General features: G+C 37.1%; 1 protein-coding gene across 2 annotated transcripts in view; it reads left to right on the forward strand.

Annotated features, from left to right (window-relative positions):
* Positions 1-1,803: 1,803 nt before the first annotated feature.
* LOC306864194 (ephrin type-A receptor 5-like) overlaps positions 1,804-25,823 on the forward strand; it is a gene marked incomplete at its 3' end in the record, with an annotated part of 80,139 nt that continues 56,119 nt past the window's right edge. For both annotated transcript variants that reach the window (XM_079407994.1, XM_079407995.1), the window contains exons 1-3: positions 1,804-2,039; positions 5,810-5,874; positions 17,727-18,390. In XM_079407994.1, the coding sequence (XP_079264120.1) occupies positions 1,949-2,039; positions 5,810-5,874; positions 17,727-18,390 (820 nt within the window). In that variant the 5' untranslated portion in view covers positions 1,804-1,948. The remainder of the gene's footprint in view (positions 2,040-5,809; positions 5,875-17,726; positions 18,391-25,823) is intronic.

A 25,823-nucleotide genomic window follows, 5' to 3' on the forward strand; every position in this document is an offset into this window, starting at 1 on the left:
AGAGATTGAGCTGCAGTCATTGAGCCACATTTATCTTGTGGGTGGAAGAGCTGCTTCGGCTTAAATTTGGATTTTAAGAATGCAGTGAAAAATAGAGCTATGGAAAAAAGTCCATGTGAGCTTAAATCACATTTGCTCTGTGAATACAGACCTGCTTTTGGAAACCTCTACATTTGTATGTTGCACAAGCTTGTTGTTTTAAGGAATAGTTATAGTTTAATATGTCACATAGTAAATCAGCCAAATTATCAGACATTACTTATAAATAAAAACATTTTAACCCTGAATGTCATTTAATGTAACGACACAATAAATAGATATACATTTTATGCAATATTAATGTCACAAACTTTTTCACATTTTATTGAATTATTTTAGATAGATAGATAGATAGATAGATAGATAGATAGATAGATAGATAGATAGATAGATAGATAGATAGATAGATAGATAGATAGATAGATAGATAGATAGATAGATAGATGATGGATGGATTGATAGATCAATAGAAGGATGCATGGATGGATTGATGGACAGATTGAGAGATCAGTAGATAGATTGATAGATGGATGAATGGATGGATGGATAGATTGATAGATCAATAGATAAATCAATAGAAGAGTGAATGGATTGATGGATAGATTAATATATGGATGGCTAGATGGATGGATGGATGGATAGATTGATAGATCAGTAGATAAATCGATATATGGATGAATGGATGGATGGATGGATGGATGGATGGATGGATGGATGGATGGATGGATGGATGGATAGATCAATAGATCAATAGACGGATCGATAGATGGATAGATGATGGATGAATGGATGGATGGATAGATTGATAGATCACTAGATAAATCGATATATGGATGGATGGATGGATAGATCAATAGATGGATGAATGGATGGATTACTTGATTTATAGATCAATAGATAAATCAATGGAAGGATGGATGGATGGGCAGATCAGTAGATCAATAGATGAATGGATTGATGGATGGACCAATAGATTAATCAATAGAAGGATGAATTGATGGATGGATAGATTGATAGATAAATAGATAAAACAATAGATGGATGGATGAGTGGAAAGATTGATATATCAATAGATGCATGGATGGATGGATGATTGATAGAGAGATTGATAAATGTATAGATCCATAGATAAATCAATAGAAGGATGGATGAACAGAGTGGTAGATCAACAGATAAATATATAGAAGGGTGGATGGATAGATGGACAGACAGATAGATAGATAGATAGATAGATAGATAGATAGATAGATAGATAGATAGATAGATAGATAGATAGATAGATAGATAGATAGATAGATAGATAGATAGATAGATAGTGTTATGGTATATTATGTGATTAAAAGGTGGACTTTATAGATTTATAATGCATTAAGATTATTTATGATGCTATGTTTATGTACAGGATATACAGTGTTACTGAGTCTATCATCTTTACCTCAATACATGCATATTATATGGGATTATACAGCATATTATATAGCATACAGGCTTAATAGAAAGTGTTGCTTCATTACTCGCATTAGGGAAATTGCAACGTAATATCAATCCAACACAATCAATATAATATGATGTGCACATAGCTGTCATTTTTTAGCATTATTCGTCTGACTTACTCCTTCATTAGTCTGGATGAGTCTGGTGTCACGAGCAGTCATCGATGTCTATTGGAGAGCTGTAATCGTTTACTCATCCTCCTCCTCCTCCTCATGCTGTCGGCTGTGTGGGTGTCTGACAGTTCCGCGAGTCTCAAACCCGAGCGCTTCAACACTGAACGCTCTCCGCTCAAATGTGCTTTCATTCCTGCGTAACTACCTTCCGCGCTGCTCATGTCCTCCGTAACTCTCTCAGGATCGTTTCGGTGCTGATGTGAGTCCAGTGCTTTTATTCATTTGACACATTTCTTCAGTCGATGAGTATGCGTTCACGTTGGAGTTACATCGCCTGGATTTGCGTCTTCAGTCTCGGCGCGTTCAGGACTTTCTGCATTCCCAGTAATGAAGGTAAGACGCTGGATCTGGGAACGGTGTTGTTTTCAGGGATTGATGGTTGACAGTCACTGGATTCCGCCTATACAGTTCTGGAAATGAAGGTTCAGCAAAGAACGCTCTTCCGATCAAAAACCGTTTTTGGCTCCATACGGTCCTCGGGTTGCTATATGGTTGTTTGGAGACTAAAACGAAAGTTCTTAATGTTAAATTAAAGATCCATTCGATCCGAGCGTTAGTTTCGGAGTTCTCTACATTATCACAATACAATGTGTTTTTTTTTTTTTTGTTTTTGTTTTTTTTTGAAGTTGTTAGTAGAACATAAAAAGGTTCTAAAATGGAATTAGACTGTGAAACTGTTTGGTTTTAAATAGAACCATTATTTTTCATTGACGCATAATTTACCAGGTTAAATTGCAATAAATACAGAACATTAGAGAAGTGTCAATGCATCAAAAACCTGTCAGATCTTCTCCAGAACGTTGTATAGGTCTATAGGTTTGTGGCATATGATGTGTATGGTTCTCCAACAGAAATGTTCTCTACAAAGCATAACATATCATCTGTGAAGCATTACGTAATATATTATCCATAAAGCCAACAATGATTTCACGCCAGACCGTTTAATGGAGCAGAAGTTCATGTGAAGATCAGTGATTACAGTTCACCAAACTCCCAGCCAGGTGGTTTCTAAACATCTCAATTCACTATGAAAACACGAATTCATAAAGTATATCGTGAATCACTTCATTGCCTTTGAACATGTTCACTGCGTCCCTTTAAAGATTTTATGAACTGTATTGTTCAGTAAGAACATCCATTCACAATCACAGCTCAGATCAGAATGAAAGCACTATTCAGTGAAGCTCAACCATCAAGCTTTATAAAAGTCAAGTCAATGGTCTATTAAAGACCTGTTGTAGCATAATCTTTCAAGACACAGATATTAAAACGATAGATGAAATGCAATGCCTATAATACGATTTCTAAAGCGCAAACAAACAGAGATATATGAGGAACTTCATGAAGATTTTAAATGAATCTTTCATTCAAAGGTTAAATTCACTAACTAAAATATCTCTGTTGTATTGGACCACAAAGGCACTTTTGGTAAAAAATATGACGTCTTTTTTTTTGTGAGAGCTGATGTGCACACGTGGGATGCTGCATTTGCATTAGAGGCGTAAAGACAAAGGAAACACAGACACGGCTTCATCAAAGTTCCCTAAATTTGCTTTGTAGTGGTCAGAGAACAGCAGGCACCGACTACAAATCATATTCCATATTTTACAGCTTCATTTCCCAGAATACAAAACTGTATCCCTGTGGAACCCTTTCAAGTTACTGGATGTTTTAACTAGCGTACATAAAAAAAAAAAGGAAAAAAGATTTCACCCGGTGATACCATGGGAAATGTCAACAAATTATCAGCAAGTAAAATTGATGTGTTTCCATTTATCACTCGAGCTGAAGTGCGCAGACTATAGAATATGTAAATATTCTAATGAGCAGAAGTCAGCATATGGATAGTGCAATGACAAGTGTGGGGATGAGTTGATTGATTGTACGCTGATGATGGCACAATAAAAATGAGAGCAGGATGGGGGAGGGCGCTCGGGTGCCTACACAGGCTGGCACAATGGCCCAGCAGACGCGCAAGGACATCGGCCACTACTAAATCACAATAGCGGTAAGTCTGCTCGAGTTTCAACAAACCTGTCGATTCGGAGAGCTGCGACCTGCCATGAACTGTAATCTGTAATGCACTTTCAAATGAACATTAACAATATTTGCAGTTACAGTACAATTGGACTGTTTAAACCTTGAGTATTCCAAAGCAGAAAGGCAACAAATCAGAATATTTACATTAAATATTCTGCAACATACTAATCTTCTATGTTTTTATTTTTCAGTTTTAAAGTGTATTTTTCCCTTCCTGAAGTTAGATTTCTACATATTGCACATCTTGCCTGTATTTGCCTAAGGATGGACATAAACTCTCTTTTATCTAGTTCAGAACTGTATTTCTTCCTGCTAATTAGATTTATGCGATTCTCCCCAGGATATTTTTCAGTTTAAGTAGGACAATGTACATCAATGTCTGTCATTCAAAAGAAACACATTTAGACCTCATTTAGAGACATTTAAACAGAACACAAGCGGATTAAATGTAAATGTATTTTAGTGTTCCCACAAATCATTATCAAATTTGAGGTTACGTAATATTTATGATCAATAACCATTTTCCGCATCCAGCTGTTGGTTTTATTTATTAGGGCATGAAGTGCAAAAATGATTCTAAATATGTGCTTTAAATTTCAGAAGTTTTGATGAACTAATCTTTACCTTTTGAAATCTTCTTTTTTAGCACCATTGTGACATCTGTGTTGGTTTCTTAGTCATTAGCTTATTGTTTTGATTCCCAAAATTATTGCTATTGTGAGTCATCTCACATGCTAAACAGTCTCACCACACAACCTTTGATCAACACAAGGTCAAATTAAAATTCAGCCCTGATCGGACTGTGAATGTAAAGGTCATCTAATTAGCTATGGCGGTACTCATTCGTAAAAGGTTCCAGCAGATAAAAAAAGAACCTGTGACCTACTCTGGGTATCAAATACTGGCACAATAATCTAGAAAAAGACTGGCTTGTTTAATAGACATCGCACATAGACTGTGCACTCAATATAACCAAAGGCAAAGATTATACAACAGATATTATTCCATGTTCTTTTAGATTTTCTATTGGGTATTTTCAAATGATTTTCCGCATTGTTCTGAAACATTTAGATCAATATCACAACAAGCCTATACGATCTCGTTTGTTTTTTGCAAGTATTCAGATGTGAAGTGTCTGGATACATAATATTTTCTGACTGGGATTGATTTTCGGGGGCATTTTTCCCCCTAAATCATAAGACTTTTACTTATTTATTTTTTGCATTTATATATTTATTGTATTTTTTTTATATATTTTATATGTATTTTATTTATGTATTTATTTATTTTAGTATTATTTTGTAATTGCATTTTTGACAGAAGTCCTTATTAAAATTTGGACCTGTTACAATATAAAGAAATTGCTGTCATCTAAAACATTTTACAGACATATATATTTTTTAAGGGTAATAGATTATTGCATTCATGTAATTCATATGTATGTCATTTTATTTTCTTTGAATAAAACAGATTAAATATGTTTATATGTTTAATAAAATGTTAAATTTTAAATCTATTTACATTTCTCATATGCACTTTACTTATGAATGTCTATGAAAACAAATATACTGAAACTACATTGTTATTAAGGGATAAAAATAAAAAAAAGGATAAAATATGATTGTGTAATTATGATGTAAGTAAAAAAACAAACAAACAAAAACAAAACAAAACAAAACTGAAGAATGTGTGTACAGTGTATGTACAGAAATCCAGTTTGCAATTTATTTTAAGGTGTCATTATTACAGTGTAATTATATTGTAATTATTATGTGATATAATAATTAACAGCATGTGCTTAGTATACAGTTAGAGTCTGGTTTAGGGATAGTTGCTTGTAGTTATGCATAATTTAATGATATATTACTACAGTAAGTGCATATAACAAAGGCAATGTAAAATAAAGTGCTACCGAAAGCTATAAAAACGAACAAGATCTGAGCGAGACGATGTTGTGATAAAGAACATCTAATGTGATCTGTGATCTTCATATAAATGTTCTTTCTATATTGCTTTTACAACTCCAGATCATTGATTTGTCCCCGTTTCTCATTCTCCCGCAGTGAACTTGCTGGACTCTCGCTCTGTAATTGGTGACCTGGGGTGGGTCGCCTACCCGAAGAATGGGGTGAGTTCCACACATCTTCCTGTCTCTCAGCACTTTGAGTTAAGAGCCGGCTTAAGAGAACATCTCAAGGTCTCCGATTCCCTTGATGGCAGAAAAGACAGTTTCAAAGTGAAAAATAATAGAACGTGGAAAGCGCAGCACAGAGAGAAAGGGACTACGAGAGGCCAGAGACAAACAGAGAAGAAGGGAAAGCCCTTTTTTGTTCTAAAAGAGGCACAAAGACACACTAAACCTGCTGTTCTAATTTCTTTGTGACTCTCAGAGTGAGATTCATTTCTGTCGAGCCATCCGATTGGTAAACCTGCCGAACAATGTGTTGAATTTTAATGACAAATGGCCAACTTTATATACACATCTGTTTTTGTGTTCCCTATTTCCATTGAGAATACCAAAGGGAAGAAAGCTGAAGCTACATGAAATGGTATGTCAGCAGAAAAGCAACGTGTTGAGTATCTCGGTAGTTTTTGACAGGCTGACAGGAATAAGCAGCTACAAACTCAAACAGAACATGAAAATAAATATCCCAGTATTGCTTCAGGTCTGTCAGTATACCCAAAAAACAAGCAACACCGTCATGTTAACTTCTTATCATGACATCACCCAGTTTACTGTTACAAGAATAGTGCACCAACTAGGGCTGTGTGATATTCACAAACAAATTACATCTCAATGTTTATTGGGATATTTACGGTACCATGGCTGGTCTATATGGAAGGCCATTTTCACCACTTAAAAAAAAAAAAAAAACTTACCGTTAGACAATTCTCAGAATTGAGCGATATGAACTCGCAATTGATAGCTATAAAGTCAGTATTGCACGAAATAAATTTGCAATTGCAAGACAAGTAGTCGAATTTGGGGAAAAAAGACAAGCGTTTTCTTACAATTTCGAGTTTATATCTCACATTTCTGACTTTATGACTAGCAATTGTGTGTAATAAAGTCACATTTGCAAGATATAAACCCGCAATTCTGAGAAAATGTAATTTCTCAGAATTGGGACTTTATTTCTTAGAACTGCGAGTTTAAATCTCACAATTGTAACTTACAAAAAGAAGTCAGAATTCCTTGGAAAAAAATTAATTGTTAGATAAAAAGTCGCAAATACCTTTATTTATTTATTTGTTTATTTATTTTTCTGTGTCAGAAACAGGCTTTCGTAGGTTTAGGCCTGTCATGGACAAATACATAAATACACCGGTAGGTGGCGGCAAATCCTTGTCTTAATGAGTGACTCATTGGATCATTCATTCAAGCAATTCGTTCAAAAACAGATTTATTCACGATCGAAATATCACTATGTGTTGCTCTGAGACATGCAAATGTTCTGATCTGGCTTTGTTTGAAACTATTTTCATCAGCAAAAAAAATAAAATGTAATGTTAAAAATGTAAATTACTCAACAATAACTTTGTGTTTGTTGAACTCTTGTATAAAATTAATATGACATTTGTGATCACACCTACGCGCTAATATTTAGGAAAACTGAACTTTTTCTTGTTTGATATTACTTAACTATGTAAAAAAAAAAAAAAAACGCAAACCTACGATATTATCGCAGATGGTATCGATTGCACACCTTTAGGACTGACCAATCGCTCACTTCTAGTTTTGGATTTTGAGATTTTGATTAGAAAAGTGTGTTTTCTTTAGGAATGTGCAAACATTGTCACTTTTCCCTTCTCAAAATCAGCTTGCTCGTCCCAGCTGCTGTTTAGAGGCCTTTATTGTTATCTAGCGTGGCCTGCATCCAGTGTTGACAGCGTGCAGTTATAGCTTAATTCAGTTTCCTGTTGTGAAGGTAAAAAAGAGCGCTTGCATTGTGCTTACCTGCACCTGCCCTCCAATGCAACAATACAGGCCGACAATAAAGTCTCCAGGCACGCTGAATAACACCTGTTAACAGAGACGATTATTCCTCCTTTCAGATGGAAATACAAACATCCTTGTGTGATATCCTGAATATGACGTGAAATCTGGAGAGCGATAAATCAAAGTCAGATACAGCAGAGGGTTTTTCACATCCTCCTCAATGGCTATTGAGATTAAATGATTTTTGCTCTATTATTAGCTGTTCAAATTACTCAAGGGTGACACGTGCCGTCTGAGATTATGTCAGCAAGCCTGGGATGTTAACTGGTATCTCTATTATGCAAGATGTGTCGAGTTTTGATAAAATAGTTGATTTTAAGGGCTGGGTGATTCATTTAACTGTTAATTTGTTGATTTTTCATAAATTTTTCAAGTCATGTTGTAAAGAAGTCATTCATTCATCTTAATTTTAATATTATAAATATGATTAATCATAACATTAATAGTAGTATTTGATATTAATATATTGATTTTTTTTGTCCCATCCATTTATTTTAAATAGATTAAAAATATAGATAGTTTCAAAGCAACTTTATAGCGATACACAAGAAAATACACTCCAACAACGACAAAAAAAAAAGGTGCTATATAGCACTAAAAGTGGTTATTTGGCTTGTAATCATAGAGGAACCACTTTTGGTGCTGTATAGCACCACATCTTGGTGCTTCAGTGGTTTTTCAGCGGTTCTTCACAGGTTCTTTGGCATGACTCAGGGGCTATATAGCACCGCTACCCTAAACAGAACCTGTTAAGCTTCTGTATGGTTCTTCAGAGGTTATTTGGGGTGATTAAGGTGCTATATAGCACCAGTGTCGTACAAAGAACCTGTTAAGCTCCTTTAAATGTTCTTTACGAGCCAAAGAACCACTGTTTTGTTAAAGAAATACAATGCAATATGGCACCTCTTATGGTTCTACATAGCACTATTTGACAAAGGTGCTGTATAGCACCTTTAAAGATATGGTGCTATATAGCACCAAAAGTGGACCCTATGATTACGAGCAAAGAACCACTTTTCAATAATAACATTATGAAATAATTTTAATAGAGGTTGTAAAACGTGATGTGGTGCGACTTCCCATAAACTTTGTTACGTTTATGTTAAACTATTTAGCTGTTTGTACATCCATATTGTTTTTAAAAATGACCTTTGACAAAAAATACTGTCTCATACTAAGGTGACAATATCAGATGGTAATACCTGGATATCTACCATTGTACTGAATCACTACCATTTTCTACCATAGCACAAATCCAAAAAGAAAGAAAGAAAGAAAGAAAGGAAGAAAGAAAGAAAGAAAGAAAGAAAAAGAGAAAAACGGTATGAGTGTGTGTTGTAGACCGAATTGTCAAAGTATCGTCAAGTTATGCATGTTTACCACAGGCTTTATTTTAATTTGAATCAACTTTTCTCAATCACCCCAAAAAATCTTTTCTCAATTCACCCCAAAAATCTGCATGAATTTCTTTCTTCTGTGAGCCATAAGAGAACATATTTTGAAGAATTTGTGCAACCAAACAGTTGTTTGGCCCCCATTGACTTCCATAATATGGACAAAATGCTATGGAACTCAACAAGAACCAGCGACTGTTTGGTTACACACAAATATTCTCTTTTATGCCTCGTTTCCACTGAGCGGTACGGTAGAGTACAGTTCAGTACAGAACGATTCGGTAACCCTGATCAGGCTTGCGTTTCCACTGCCAGTACCCTTTACTTGATAGGCGTGGTGTATGCCTGAAAGTAGCGATCGACAATAAAGCACGACAATAAGCACAACTCTGCCTCTTTTATGTCATATAGCATGAGCACGGAGCACCCGGCGATCGCCTGGAGCTTCGAAATTGGCATAGCAAATTTTCAAATAGGCGCTATTTCTTTATAAATAAACCGCAGATTTGAGTTTTAAACAACTACATTCTCGCCTGAAAAACTCTTAAAACTACATTTCATGACACAATAACAGTAATATTTTGAAAATTACGCAGGTTTTTAGGCAATGACATTTCACAAGAACAGACAAGAACACATATTGAGAAATGGTTATTGTCTGTGTGAAAATATTAAAGTATAAAATACACTGTTATTTTTTTGTGTGTGTGTGTTTGCGCACACTGATGTAATAAGCAGAACACAGCAGAGCGGAACGAATGAAGGAGAAGCTTTATCCCCTTGTATGACGCACAAATGACGATTCTAGTAAACCAATCAACTTCTGCAGTGAGTTTAGCTCCACCCTTTTGGTACCCTTTGCTGTGCTAGGTACACCAACGAAAGGTTACCAAAAAAGTGGTACAGTACGGTTCGCTATTTTGGTACCATCCACAACTTCTGACAATGGAAACGGACATAATTGCGTACCATACCGTACTGTACCGAACCGTACCGCTCAGTGGAAACGAGCCATTAGATCATTATGGGATTGCCTTCTCCACAAGTGTTTTAGAAGATATAGTAGCATTAAAGTGTTCACTAAAATGATGTTTAAGTAGGCAGCTCACTAGATTCTGGAAAGGAGCTGTGAAATAACAACAGTTTAAATTCTTGTTTGCATGATTTATGTCGGTAACGTAATTGGGTCAAATGCTGGTTTTTGAAGACTCAAAGGCTTTTGGATCTACAATCAGCAATCTGTACTGGCAGGTACATCACAAAACGCCAACAATTATCTTTCCTCCCTGGTTTGTTTATTGTCAACGCTGGCTTCATGCTGCTTTAACCGCTGTCAGAGCGGGCCAGATTTGCCAAGTCAACGGAGCGGTTTACAGGAGCTCAGCTAAATCCGGGCTTTGTGCAGGCCTAGGGCACCTCTGGCTCACACCGCTCTCTTACCGAAGGGGAAAAACGCATTGACGTGATGCTCAACAAAGGAGCCGCTCCACCCACCCTGAAAAGTCACATTCACATGTCCCACCACACTCTCACGCAAAGACATTCAGCCAGAATCATAGCAGGGAGCTGTTTTCAACCTTGCCTGTCAGTCATGTTCAGCTCCGCCCCCTGTGGACCCTGGGCGGCAATGACAGGGATGGCTGGGTGATGGTGATTGGTGGGTAATGACGGGTTGTTTTTTGAAAGGCAGTGGGTCGTACTTGCTCGTTCTCTGCGGTGCAGCGCCGGTAATAAGCCGAGAAGGAAGTGCTCTGGGAGCTGGGGTTTATGGGTAAATGCATGCTTATAGCACACGCTAACTCACACTGGGAGAATTGATGGTTTTAGGGGCAGAAAGCATTGGTAAATAAGTGTGCCGGGATAGCGGAGGCAAGGATTTAGATGGAGAGAACGAGAAAATGGAGAGGGTCTCAGTAGGGGACGGTAGGAAAGAGAGTTTGAGTGATGATGGTTCACAGATTTGAATCTCCATATATCAGACTCGATGTGCTCTTGTTTGATTAGTGTTTATACAGAAGTTTTTTGTTTTTAGTTAAATGCACCATCTGTTTTTAAGCTATATTAGAGTCAAACCCAGTCTGTTAACCTCCGCTTGATTAACCAGCACTAATTGGATTTGTTCCCTCACCCAAGAACTGGACCAGTGTCAGACCCAAGTCTAATCTTCTCATTCAGTTACTCCAATTCAATTCAATTCAATTGTATTTTTCTTTTCTTTTTTGAGTAGGATTGAGAAGGAGTTAAGGTAGAACTCCAGTAAACTAATGATCCACCTTATTCTTAACATAAGAGTAGTCATGGCCATTTTTTACCTTTAATATGCAGGATTTCCAGTTTCAATCCAGTTTTTAGTTATTTCACCAGTATGAAGACAGTCTGTTATGCTTCTTGATATTGTAAAATGGTATTTGTCATCATATTATTTTAATGTATTATCATATTCATAAACACACTGGTTTATTGCACAAGTACTTTTACCGTTTACTCAACTTTGTTATTCAACACATATTTCATTCAGTATTAAAAAAAATATTGTTAAAAATAGTTACAGGCATATTATGTTTCTTAAGACTTGTGGGTTTTCATGATGTTTGGATTATTACTGTTAGCTTAGCAACATGCTAACTCAAACACTGTTGAAAACAATGAGTCTTCGTGTGAGGTTTGCTATTTGTATATTCCAAATCAGCCACAAGGAATTCATTTTCAGATTCATACTGTATGTAACAAACAATGGGTTATGAATTGTCAGATTTTTAATAAACGGTATGCATTAGCATGCACTAGCATACTAGGGCCACCAAATATACCAGGGTAATGTCCAGGTGTGCCTTTTCAATCTTTGGCTTGATATGATTTATGTTATCAGTACACAGATGTGACACACATCCTCGTGCAATATCTCTTCTCAATGTGGTGTTTGTAATGAAAGCCTTTTTGAATTATCTATTCGTCTTCATCCATGTGTCAGAAATGTTGTCGTCCCGGAGTGCCTGGTATTAGTAATGTATTTTCACATGAGAGGTTGAAACGAATATCCAAACGCCCTTGGATATCTGCATGATCCAAATTCGCACAGGCCCATTTTCATTTCAAATGGCAGCTTTCCCTAAATTGCAGCTTTGCCAATGCAATTTACCAGATTGTGGCCACACTGACTCATATTGGAGAAATCTGTGACACGCACTTTTCAGCATCATTCTGGTCCTGATTCATCACCACGGGGCCCTTTGGTATATATGATCACCTCGAGTAAAATTCATATGGTAATATGGACATTTGGCTGATTGGAATGAAATTAAAATGTGCCGTGAATGTCCTTTGATTGTTGAACTTGAGGAAGAGCGGTGATGGTACAGGGAAATGGATTTATGGCTCAGTTTTTTTCAAATGAGATGTGCTAAAGCTGTGACTTTGAAACTCATGTTGGAATTTTATGAAAGATACAAAAGAGTGTATAAAAATAGTTTAATGACAATATTATGCATTAGTGGGCACAATGAATAAAATAAGCAATCCATAGGTTTCTTAGTTGCAGAATGACTTTGAACCCATTATAGAGAATTCATACTTGACTAAAGGTTGAATGGTACATAACACCAATTAATTATTGAATGTGCTTTAAATAACCTATGCTTTGCATAGTACAGATACTGATTTCTTAGTTAAAATCTTGTTAATATTTACCTGTAACTGAAAAATATGCAGTGTGCTTTGTTGTATACTGAATATGTTAACTAATGGTGTAAATTATGATCTATATAAGCTTATGAAAAGAAGTGCTTAGCTGCACTTTTAGTGTACTGTAGTATAGGCATACTTGATCTAACTATTAAAATAAAATAAATAAATAAGGCCACTTAAGTGTACTTAGAATATATACGTCCATGGTTGTTTCTAAATGCAGTACACTGATGTCAAATTGTTTTACATTAAAATAAAACTTTTATTTTAAAAGTACATTAAAAAGTGCATCTTTAAAACAATACAAATATTCTGATCTGTTGACGAACATATTAAAGCACATACAAAGCACTTGATTATATATAACTATAGTGTTATGCAATATTACATTTAATGTTAATATATTTTAAATGTACTAAATTGCAACTTCATCTTTACAAATGTTCAATTACAAACATATTTAAATAAACAACACATGGGCTTCAATAGAAATAACATTAAAGCATAGTTTACCATGAACATCCAGCAGTCCATCTTAACTATATTTCAACAGACAATAGAAGTAATTATGAAATTACAAATTAATTGTACTTATGTCCTACTTAAGAGGCTCAAAAAACACTATATATTTTTTTTTATTATTTAATTGCAATTAACATGCCGTTACATGCTTGAAAACATTAAGTGTATTATTATATAGTACAGTATATTATTTCCATAATAAATACTCTTTTTAAAAGTATACTGAAGTGTACACTTTTTCACAAAGATGTACTGAAAAAAAAAAAAAACGACGACTAAGCCATATGAAATAAAGGCCCCTTGTTTGGTGTATTTTGTTGCACATTTTGAAGCAGTTATGACATTTCCATATTGACTAAAATTACTGCCTATGTAGCACTTCATAATTTGTACACCTTCTAACAGTAAAGCCGTGCTCACACTAGATTTGAACATTCAAAATTTCTTCAGATGCTGCAACAGTCGTGATATGACGTCACACTCTGCAATGTCTCTTTAATAAAATAAACACATAACAGATACTAATAAATCCAAAATGCACAAACATACATGCTACTCCACTTTCCTGCAGCGCTGCAGTTTTACAATTTTACAATTCTGCTACGAGGTCATGTTGTGATGTATTGATCTTCTATTGGTCAAATGTTTTCACATGATAAGTATTCACAGGTCGAAGCTTACCAGTCATGAACTTTAGAGCTCAGCGAAACGCGAAACAACTTTGCATGAGCTTGCGTTTGCGCTCTCCTGCATTCACGTGTTCGAATGAAAGTCATTGGAATGAAAAGGTGCAGTGTGATTACACCTTAAGTCATATAGGCAATGCATTTTCAGTGTGTGAACAGCAAAACTCAGACTGTTAGCACACACTGAATGACTCCCAGTGGTCCAGACTTCAGTTCTTCTACTGTCCACACAGCTCACAATCGCTCACATTCAGAGAGCGTCAGGCAGAGGTAATATGAGGCCTCGGGAGGGTCTCAATGGTCATTGACTGCGTTTGAAGAGCGCTGAAGGGCCGCTCGGGCCCTCGGGGTGCATTCTGAGGTCTTGCTTTGTTAACTGCCATGTTACAAGCCTCCTGACTGCGTAGATTATAGCTGGCAGATTGTTTGTTCCAATCTCTCTGCCACCTGTATTGTTATTGAGCATCTCTACGGACAGCAAAGCATAGAGGCATATTTTGTTAGATGTGGCAGTTGTGGTGTGTGAATATGCCATGATGTGCTTTAAGGGTTGAGGTACTATTATGCTACAGTACACATGTATAACATTCCCTAACATGCAGTAATATCAGTATAGTGTTTAATGGAATTTTACTGGTTGTGTGTGTGTGTGTTTTCTTTTTTCCCCTCTACCAAGACTGCTATTTCTACTATTAACATGTCTTTTATGTATAGTTTTTTTTTTTCTTTCTTTTTTTACGCTTGTCTCAAACTAAGACTTTTCCAAAAAAAAAAGGATTTTTAAATATAATTGTTTGATAAATTATTTGATAAAATTATATATATTTTATTATAAAATTACAATTATTTGATCAACTTTTTAAATGTATTTCCAAATTAGTCTACAGTTTGTGAAGAGCATGGTTGGGATGAATGAAACCTGTTATATGTGAGGAACTTCAACTTCAAAAAAATCATGTGATGTGTGATTTAGACAATCAAGGTACACAGCACTTGTGAATCAAATAGAACATTTTAAATTCCTTTAATCCGTTAAAATATATATTTAACATGATTAAAACAACATTTCAATCCCAGAATCTTATTAAAAAAAAAATGAACAGAATTCACATTTCTGATCCTTCAGATAAATTAACTTAACTAATGTGGATATAAAAGTGAGTTTTCAGGATTAGTCCACAGCACCAAACATGCTCATAGTTGAAGAAACACCCAGTTCCACTAATATTGCATCAGCCACTGAATATATTTTAATATATAATTTGCAGCCTGTACTTGACCCGAATGACATGTCCACGAAGTCCACTAGACCGCAGGGTGTAGCATTTGTCACTTCATGATTCAGATGGGTGAGCACACCCTTAGAAGGCATAATAAAAATGTGCCCTCAATGCACCCCTCTGCCAAGCACGCAGTCAGTCTGACAGTCATTATGTCACCTAAATGTGGACCTGTATTTGGTACAGGGCCACTGTCGACTTCTACGGTGTTTCCTAACCCTGGTCCTGCATGGAGTACTTAAAGCAGTAGACAGTTTGGATATCATTGTTATCTAGTCTCAGCCTCATGCATATACGGCACACAAAATTGAAAACACTGTGTGTGTAGCGTTCTTTATCGTTCTGCCTGGATGCCATGATGCCAAACCCCCTTATGGAAGAAGAAAGACATTGTGTTTACAACTGTGACATTGAGCGCTTATCAGGATCAACTAGACACTACATTTTCTAAAGTATGTGAAATATTTAAAGTTTGTGGCATAGACATAGATTTTTGCAGGGACATTTCCATGTGGCACAAAACATGATTGGTTGCTTCACCTGTCAGTTGTATGGCCTCTGGGGCGGGCCTTGGCCATTCAAAGCAGCCAAGGTTCCCAGACCGTGAAACTACTCTTATCTGACAAACCTATTTCAGGCCTTGGGGTACAATTACATGGCAATGATTGTACTAAAAACGTTTTTCAGTTTTTGAAAAGTATCGCATGTAGACCATACTGTTATATTCATGCCAGGCCAGTAGGTGGCAATCTCACTTTGTAAAGTAAATCTACGCGTCTGTGCACGAATCTATAGAATGAACACATAATACGCATGCGCATGGCGTCACCGTTTTAACAAATTCATGTTTTTTTTTTTTTGTAGTTTACAAAAAATAATGGCATTAGACAATAATGGCATTGTTTTCAAAAACTTGCACTTTAAACCAATTTTCAAAAGTTTGTATTTTCAGGCTCCCAAAATGCCATTATTGTGTAAATGAATGGCCAAAACGCATAAGTTTTCTGTTTTAGTTGAAAACGGTGTCTTTACTAATGAGCTAATCAGTAGATTCAGAAGAGTTTGATTTGGGAAACATACAAAATGTTTTGGGTACATCAAGTCTAAGGCTGGGAACCACTTCTCTTCTACACAGAGGTTGAATCAGAAGTGTTTTTGTCAGAGCCATGGCCTTGTGGAAAGTGCTCCGACAGATATGGCGCTTTTCCACTGCATGGTATACGGCACGTTACTGTTCAGTACGGCTCACTTTTGGGAGGGGGGGGGATCCACTGGGTACAGTACCTGGTACTTTTTTTAGTACCTTAACCAAAACGTGACGTGTAAACTCTGCTGATCACTGATTGGCCTGCGTCATTGAACTTGCGGCACGAGACACAGAACAGACCTGCAAGAATTAAATCAGCACAGCCAGTAAAGGATCGAATGCAACTGTTTTGAATGAACGCACCTTTCTTTTAACTACCAAAAAATGGCTGTTTCGTTGTCTGTTGAGGAATTACAGACGTTCCTCTCGTTGAAAGCCGAGGAGCGGATCCAGCGAGAGCGTAATGGAGCGACGCGGAATTAAAACGTTTTTCAGGAGTCATGGCAGTATAGGCGGCACAACTATAACAACACGTGAATAATCCCACCCACTCTAAAGTGGCACTAAACTGCAGTGGAAATGCAAGCCGAGCCGAACTGAGCCGTGCCGAGACGAGTCGTACCATGCAGTGGAAAAGCGCCAATAGTGGAACAGTACTTTGACTGAATACAGTTTGAGTCCCAACTTGTAGTCCTCTTTTTGGCCCCATTTACAGTGCATATTCATATGTGGAGATAAAATTATATGAATAAATCTGGATATGTGCATTAGCTTCTGCCATGTAAGCGGACAGATCGGATATTCCCTTGAATGTGAGTTGAACGTCATTGAGAAAGCGATGATAGTAAATTATGTTAATGCAGGTGGACGTTTTTCTGGGCAGTGTTGCCAAGTCTGCAGATTTTCCCTGGAATTTGGCTACTTTTAAACTGTTGCCATGGGTTAAAGTGATCTAAACCTGCTATTTCTATGTAGAGGGACCCCCACAGGAGGGGAAACCATGAAAAATGCGATTAGTTTTGAATAACGATTAGGCTAGTTTTATTTCCCAGACCAGGCAACCTGTCAGTACGTCCATGCTGGGTTGTTTCGGCAAGTTTATAATGCAAATGCAGATATTGGATAGGGGTCACTTTTAAAAGAAGATGTAAGCTGGTCATCAGAATTATTTTTTTTGGGATATAATCAACAAATCAGAATTGGGCATCAAGAACTGCAGTGTAAATGCGGCATTGAACTGTCCTCTCAAACAAAAGGCATAAAAATCCCCAAAAATGAATTAAAAATCAACTCTTTTTGATCTGATTTTTCTCTCCTTGTTCTTTAGTGGGAAGAAATCGGAGAGGTGGATGAGAACTACACGCCCATCCACACGTACCAGGTGTGTAAGGTGATGGAGCACAACCAGAACAATTGGTTGCAGACGAACCTCATATTAAACCAAGGTGCCCAGCGAGTGTTCGTGGAGCTCAAGTTCACTCTACGGGACTGCAACAGTCTCCCCGGAGGTCTGGGCACGTGCAAGGAGACTTTCAATGTCTACTATTACGAAACCAATGACGAGGAGAGGAAAAATATTCGGGAAAGCCAATACATGAAGATCGACACCATCGCGGCTGACGAGAGCTTCACGGAGCTTGATCTGGGAGACAGAGTCTTGAAGCTGAACACGGAAGTTCGGGATTTGGGTCCGTTGACCAAGAAAGGCTTCTACCTAGCTTTCCAAGACCTGGGCGCGTGTATCGCGCTCGTGTCCGTCCGTGTCTTCTACAAAAAGTGTCCTTTTGTTGTCAGGAATTTGGCCCTCTTCCCGGATACTATAACTGGGGCAGAATCCTCCCAGCTTCTGGAGGTGTCAGGGACCTGCGTCAACAACTCGGTGGCTGATGAACTTCCCAGAATGCATTGCAGCGCGGAGGGGGAGTGGCTGGTGCCCATTGGGAGGTGCATGTGCCAGGCGGGCCATGAGGAAGTTAATGGCTCCTGTCAAGGTTGGTGAACATCTTCATTATTATGCAAATGCAAGTGCTGCCGATGCCGCACGTGTGTGACGTATCCCCTTGAACTGCGTCTCTGAATGTCACACACGCTGATGAGAACCTGACCTCTTTGTGTGGTGTGGGCAGACTGTGACATTCATTTCACAATCTAGTAATTTTACGGTGTGCATTTGTCATGTATTATGGCAAACAGAGTTTATATTTGAGATGTTTATAATGGTTGTGTGCATATTTAAGGTACTTAGAACACTCAGAGATACTTTCTCAAGATACTTTCTCAAGATGGTTATAAGGATTTACGTGACTCAGTGCTGAGAGGCAGCGTTAATCATGGAGGAAATGGTAGAAGTGATTTGCTAGTGTAAGAGCTGTCAGACAGTATAAGAATGACAGGCAGATGATTCTCTGAGTTAAGCAATACAATGAATCTTACTGGATGGCAGCCCACTTCATGCCGGATATTGTAGAGTTTTATTGTTTTAAATAACACCATATACACTGCAACAAACTTGTATTCAGACAATCTGAAAGTAATGTGAAGTGTGTCCAAAATGTTTGTGCCTCGCTAATATTAACTTCTGAAAGGAAATGTCTTCAAGATTTGACAGGAAAGTTTTGTTTTAGAGACTGTAGGTGGGATCAGTTTGTTCCAGGAAACTCCACCAAAATCAAAATTTTGAACAAATTCTTTGGTTTTCCAGCATTTGTGTGTATTTTAACCCTTTCCAACAATGATTGTATGATTTTAAAATCCATCTTTTCACACTGAGGACAACTGAGGGACTCATTTGCAACTATTACAGAAGGTTCAAACGCTCACTGATGCTCCAGAAGGAAAAACCATGCATTAAGAGCCAGGGCGTGAAAACTTTTGAACAGAATGAAGATGAGTACTACATTTTTCTTGCTTTGCCAAAATATCATATTTTTTTCATTTAGCACTGCCCTTCAGGAGCTACAGAAGATACATTCATGTTTTCCAGAAGACAAATTAAGTGAAATTTACCTTGATCTTCAAATTCAAAAAGTTTTCACGCCCCGGTTCTTAATGCTTGGTTTTTCCTTCCGGAGCGAAATTGTTGTTGGCAGGCTCCAATGACAAAGAAAACTCAAATTTGACTGATGTACTGCAATCCATCAACGGAAGAAAGATAGAAAGAAAGAAATACTGTACACGAATGAATGAATGAATAAATTAATTAATAACAACATTATATAAAAACAGGAAAACTGAATTGTCAAAAAAAGTAAATTAATAAATGAGGTACTGCAACATCAAATGTTTTAAAAAAATTACAATGAAAAAAAAAACATTCAAAGATAGATTAAGAAAGAAATTAGTCTTGATTTGATTTGTTGATGCCAAGTGGCTTCAAAAATAAATAGTTGTTATAGGGTTGTTATAGTGGTTATTAGTATACACTGTACATCGTTGATGGGATTTTTTTAATGGCTGATGTCAGTATCTCTACAATATCCATTATATGACTTATATAATGGCAGAATGAGTATGGAAATTCTATAAAAGCAAGTAATATACATACAATTACCGCAAACAAACAAAAAAACCCCACAATACTGTATCTACCCAAAAATCTTTTTGACACTATTAGCTTGTCAATTTATTTTCTCTTTAGTGGCAGTTCTCTTACATTGTTTAGATGCTCTTGTTGATCCTCAAATCTAGTGATATTCTAAATACTTTATTCTTTCTGTTTTTCCTCGGTAGCATCCGGTAAAGATGGTAAAACTATTTTGCATTCTACTACTTTGGTTTCTGTAGGCACCACAGTCTTTGATCGCCAATATACTATATTTAAAATGTTCATTCCCTGTGAGCTATGCTTTTGCTTTCTGCACCATCCTTCCTGAAATGCTAACACATGGGTAGCACATCTTACTTAGTGGTGTCTTGTTTCATCTCAGAAACTGAAAATTCAGAGGGCAGTTATTCTTCAGTTAGGTTATGGCTTTATCATGCATGGATTACATTTTATTTGGGGGGGGGGGGGGGGGGGGGCGTCTTTGTTGGCTTTACCCAACCCCCATCCACACCACTGGAGCCCAGAGGATATAATGATGGTTTGGATAGAGGAGACAGGATGTGATCGAGGGGTCCACGCTCCAGTGCTGGAGGAGGACAGTGTGTCCTGTGAATGAAACGGTTCCTTCATCCTCCTCCTCCTCTCCTCAGATTGCTTCCTTTGTCTGCTGCCAGAGTTGGCGCTTTGCGATAAGGGTTCTTTTTGAGCACAGTGTGATATTTCTGTGCAAATTAATTTCCATTGAGCTGTCCTGAGGGAATGTCCGGCGCTTGTGCAATGTAAGCTTTACAGGGAGTTGGTTTGTGCAGTTGGCCAGGTTTCCAAGCAGACCAGGCGACAACGTGTCTGAAACGCTTTCAGGGCTTTTGTCTGGAGGACGGGCAGCAATTCAGTGGGCAAAATGGTACAGTGAGCACCGGAGCTGTGGGTGTGGGTGTGCAGCGCTGTTTCTATTCAAATGTTTCATGCAGACAATTATAAAATTAATGTAAACATGACAGTCACCTGAGATAAAGAGGAAAGGGGCTGTCTGGCTGCTCTTTAGGGAGACACGCTGAATACATTGTTTGTCAAATAAATAGGACATTGTATCAGAGTAGAATAGAAATAATGCAGAGGCTGATGGCTTCAATGAGAGTTTGTACCTCTTGCAATTAGAAAAGATTTTATGAGTTACAGTAAACTACGACAGCTTATGCAATTACCCAGCAGGAAAGGCCTTTAGGCCCGTTCACACCAAGTGTAGTGATAACTATGTTAGCCTTCACATCAATGGATGATGTGAAAACGCTCTGAAAATGATTCCAGTTATATCGTTCCTCTATGCCATTATCTTTAATGTTGTAGTGTCTGCTCTTCTCTTAGGTTGTGGCCACATTAGTGAAATTTCGAGGACAAAAAAAAGGTTGATTGTCTGTTGTCAAAAGTGTTACAATCACTTTCAAACCTGTGAAGGGAAATTTTGTGCAAATATTGGGGTTTCCAAATTAAACGACTGGATTTGGCCTGCAGAAATATTCACCACCAGTGTTAAATGTGACTGCACCTTTAATCTGCAGATACAAATTAATAAACAATGTTTTGATTCATAAAACGTTGAATACTGATATTTGAAATTATTAAAAAAAAAACATAAAAAATACTGTAAATGTGAAATTAAAACCCCCAGTCGGTGACATCAAGACTCTGTTAATAAGGGATTCATTGCGACTCAACCGAATCATTTAAACGGTTGATTCATTCAGGAACGAAACACCTGCTCAGAGACGCAAAACAGTGCTGTGGCTGTGTTTGGGATTATTTTTGTTGGTGAAACAGAGCAAAAACAGGAAATATGGTGTCTAAAACATAAGTCTCTTAATGTTAACTTCTTGTTTATTAAACTGTTATAAAATCACATTTGTAATCATGATGGTTTTTGGAGAAAAAAAAAAGGCGCTCGATCTTTGTGTGAAGCTATGTGAAATTATATAAATATATACATTTTCTTCTCCCATATGTTGAATTTTCTGGTCATTCTTCATGTATTGTAATACTGAATCATGCAGTAAAAGAATGCACTCGCACGTGAGCTAGTCTAACCTAGACGACTTTACGTAATGTATGCGTGCACTCTGTAGGTGTGTTTTGATTCTTGCAGTACACTCGATAAAACAACAATTACGAAATTAATCGCAAACGATATATATCACACACCCCTATAACAAAGGCTATATCATAAATAAAGGCAGTTATTATTGTTTTTGGTATTGACTTTTTCAAGTTACTTGTCCGACTGGGCAAGTAAATTTCTCTTTCACTTGCCCGACCAAAACATTCAATTGTCCCGGACAAGCGGACAAGCGTTAATGTCGAGCCTTGCCATGATCACATTGAATTTTATTACAGGAGTAATGGTATATAATTATAGTTAATGTATTTGTGATTAAGCTGTAGCATGTGTGCATGTACACTGAATGTTTTTAGACTACTGCTTGTCATACAAATAGGCTACCTAAAAACAATATAGTTATATTTTTTACCATGGTATTGAGGTGTTATATGTGTGGATTTAACTGTGTTTATCATGATTTAAATGTATGCTACTGTGGGAGACCAATGCTTAATTAAAAAAAAAAAAACTTGGTCAGAATAAATTTAACCATATAAAACTGAGCTTGCTACAATTTGAATTTGAAAATGTATATATTTAAATAATTTCATATAGTTAATCAATATCACAGAAGAGTGCCGTTTTTTTCTATCCAAAAATCAGCATGATTACAAATGATTTTTACAACAGTTCAATAAGTAAGAAGTTAATTAAGAGACAGCATATTGCCTGTTTTTGCTCAATTTCGCCAACAAAAATAAATCCAAACACAGCCACAGCACTGTTTTGCGTCTCTGATCAACATGACAGCGTTTCGTTCCTGAATGAATCAACCGTTTAAATGATTCGGTTCAATCGCAATGACTCACTTATTAAGAGTGACTCGCTGCCACCTGCTGGTGGTTTTAATTTCACATTTTATAGGGGTTCTATTATGCTTTTTTACAAAGTCTTGATTTTGTTTTGGGGGTGTACTAGAACATGCTCTCGTGCTCGGTGGTTCGAAAATCGCATTATTTTTCACATAATTTACATTATTACAATACCTTTCTCCCCAGCCCGACACAAACGACTCGATTAGTTCCAGGTTTGATGAAGGCCCACCTTCCAAAAAACAAAATGTGTCGTGATTGGTTAGCTGTCCCAGTGCGTTGTGATTGGTGAACAACTTAGATGCGTTTCAGTATTGCCCCGCCCCTTGCTAGAACAGCAAATTTGTCAATATTGCCATATCAGTTCAGACCCGAAAAATATTGAACAACAGGATCGTGCAGAACCTTTGCGTGCACGGATATTGCAAGACATATTAAAGTGGTAATGTTATCTAGTTGTTGTTGTTTTTTTTTGGCTAAATCACGTTTTATATGGGATGTCAACAACAGCTTAAAAATAACTGCATTGACTATGTACAGATAAGTGCAATGGTAATATGTATTATGTTTATTGTTCTTTAATTCTAACATTATAACATGAATTGCACTGCAACTGTTATACAGTTGAATTTATTTATACCATAGTCCCACAGACTTACAATATTTGTGGCCGCATATATATATATGCAAATAAATTCTCTGCCAGCAGGAGGAGCTGTTGGAGCAGGAGAGTAACGCTGTACACAAAACAGAGCTGAGCTCACAAACACTGCTTTGCATGCAAGATTAAATGAAAAGGACATCCAAAATTTTCTGAAAATAGTTGGTTTCCATCAGAAATACAGTGATATAAAAACACCCGCACCGGGTTTCGATTTTGAAAGGTGCAGTGTTCCTCAGCCCCCAACCATTCAAATTTCTGTAGGCGGGATTTACAATTTGTGATGTCATAAATACAGGAAAGCAACTCTGTAGTCCAAACGAGCCGTTCGCTGTAGTTCTTAAAAAGGGATTTTTAAAAAAAACTAATTATCTCCTTTTGGAGTGGACTTTGAGATTTGTACATTTGTAGAGCTTGAATCTATCTTTCATTGAAGGTCAAAATCCCTTCCGATTTCTGTGGGGAAAGGAACAGCGGCTTGGCCATCTCCAGCAGTGATGTACTCACCTCTGGTCCCTGTGGGTACCAAGGTCAGCGAATTTGCGCTGGGGCGATGGGAAGGTTGCGACGTTTTGCATGGCATTTGTCTGGCATGCACTGGCTTGTCAACATATGCATGCCACAAGGTTGTGACAGGGTTCAGGTTGTGGCGCTTTCCATAGACCCCTAATGTCGTCACGACATAACTCGTAGTGACCGACAGATAGGGAACGTCTCGGTTACGTACGTAACCCTCGTTCCCCGATGGAGGGAACGGAGTCGTTATGTCCCCATGCCACAATCTTTTTAAGGAATAGCTTACCCAAAAATGAAAATTTACTCCTCCACATATTGTTCCAAATCCATACAACGCACAAAGGAATTTGAAATATGTATATACAGAGAGAGAGAGAGAGAGAGACAGAGAGAAATTTTAGATTTTGAAAAAAGCTTTATTTGCAAATACTCAAAGACTCTTTACAAAAGACTTAAAAACAAAACATACCGCAAGAACACATTAAGGAAACCAAAACACCATAGGATTATAAGGAAAACACCAGAACATCTTCAGATAACACACACAAAGTCCCATGACTGCACCAAATTTGTTCAAAAGTGGAAAGATCTTTCATAGTTCTATAAAACTGAAAATCAATCAATACTCTAGATTTGACCAATGTCAGAAAACACATAAACATCATCACTAGATCTTTGTTCAAGCTTATTCTTCCGGCTAATATACACAACCAACTTTGCTTGTCCTAAAATAAAATTCAACAATTGACAGATAAAACGTTGTTTTTTTTTTTTTTTTTATGTAAATATTTAAAGCCCAAAATAAAAGTCTCAATCGAAACATTCTCATTCAACCTACAAAACAACTCTTTTAGCTTCACAAATAAAGGTTCTAATCTAAAACAGATACATGAAGGCATGAAAAATAGTTTCTTTTTGGAGACAGAAAGGGCATTCAGGACTAACTTCAGGGTTCATCGTTGAGATAAACGAATTAACAGCAATAGCACCGTGCAAAACCCTCCATTGTATATCACTTACCCTCTTTGACAATGGTGGCTTATACAAAGATCTCCATTCGGGTTTTACATCACTCTTCAATTTAAAAACAGACCGCCATGGTGTATCAATTCTTCCAACAAGCAACTTCTTATTAAAGACCAAAACACAGGCTTCATACAGTTTTTTTTTTAACCTTCACTTGACAAGAAATCTACAACAAAGATTCACATGGTTTTAAAAGAAAACTTGTATTCTCCTGTTAACTCCTGTAAAAAAAGTATTTCAACATATGCTCTTCTTCAACCGTAAAACATAGTCTTTACTTGGTTAAAAATTGCTTGAACAAGCAAACAGATCTAATTCCCAAATGCTTGGAAGTTGCCACCACATGCTCAAAATGAGGCCCAGTTAGAGTCAATAAATGTCCCAAAGTAAAAACCCTGGATTCCCAAAGAGAGGTACTGAACCCTGATAAGTTACAGTGTGAAGTATTATCCAAGCAGGCTCCAAATAGCAATGGCTCCTGTAGTAGCCAGTGAAGAGAAAATTAGTTCTCAATCTTTTGGACGCGAAAAAGGCTCGACACTTTAAAAAGATTCCAAGAAAAGACAGGCAGTTCTGATAAATCCAACTTGGTAGGATCCATTAAAAATACCATTTTATCCAGTACAAAACCTCCAAGGGTACGTAGAATCATGCAGCTGACGGCACTCCAGCTACAATCTGTTGAACCATCCAAAAATCTTCAACGAAAAGCA

The sequence above is a fragment of the Barbus barbus genome (assembly GCF_936440315.1).
Source record: "Barbus barbus genome assembly, chromosome: 45".
Classification (NCBI taxonomy): domain Eukaryota; kingdom Metazoa; phylum Chordata; class Actinopteri; order Cypriniformes; family Cyprinidae; genus Barbus; species Barbus barbus.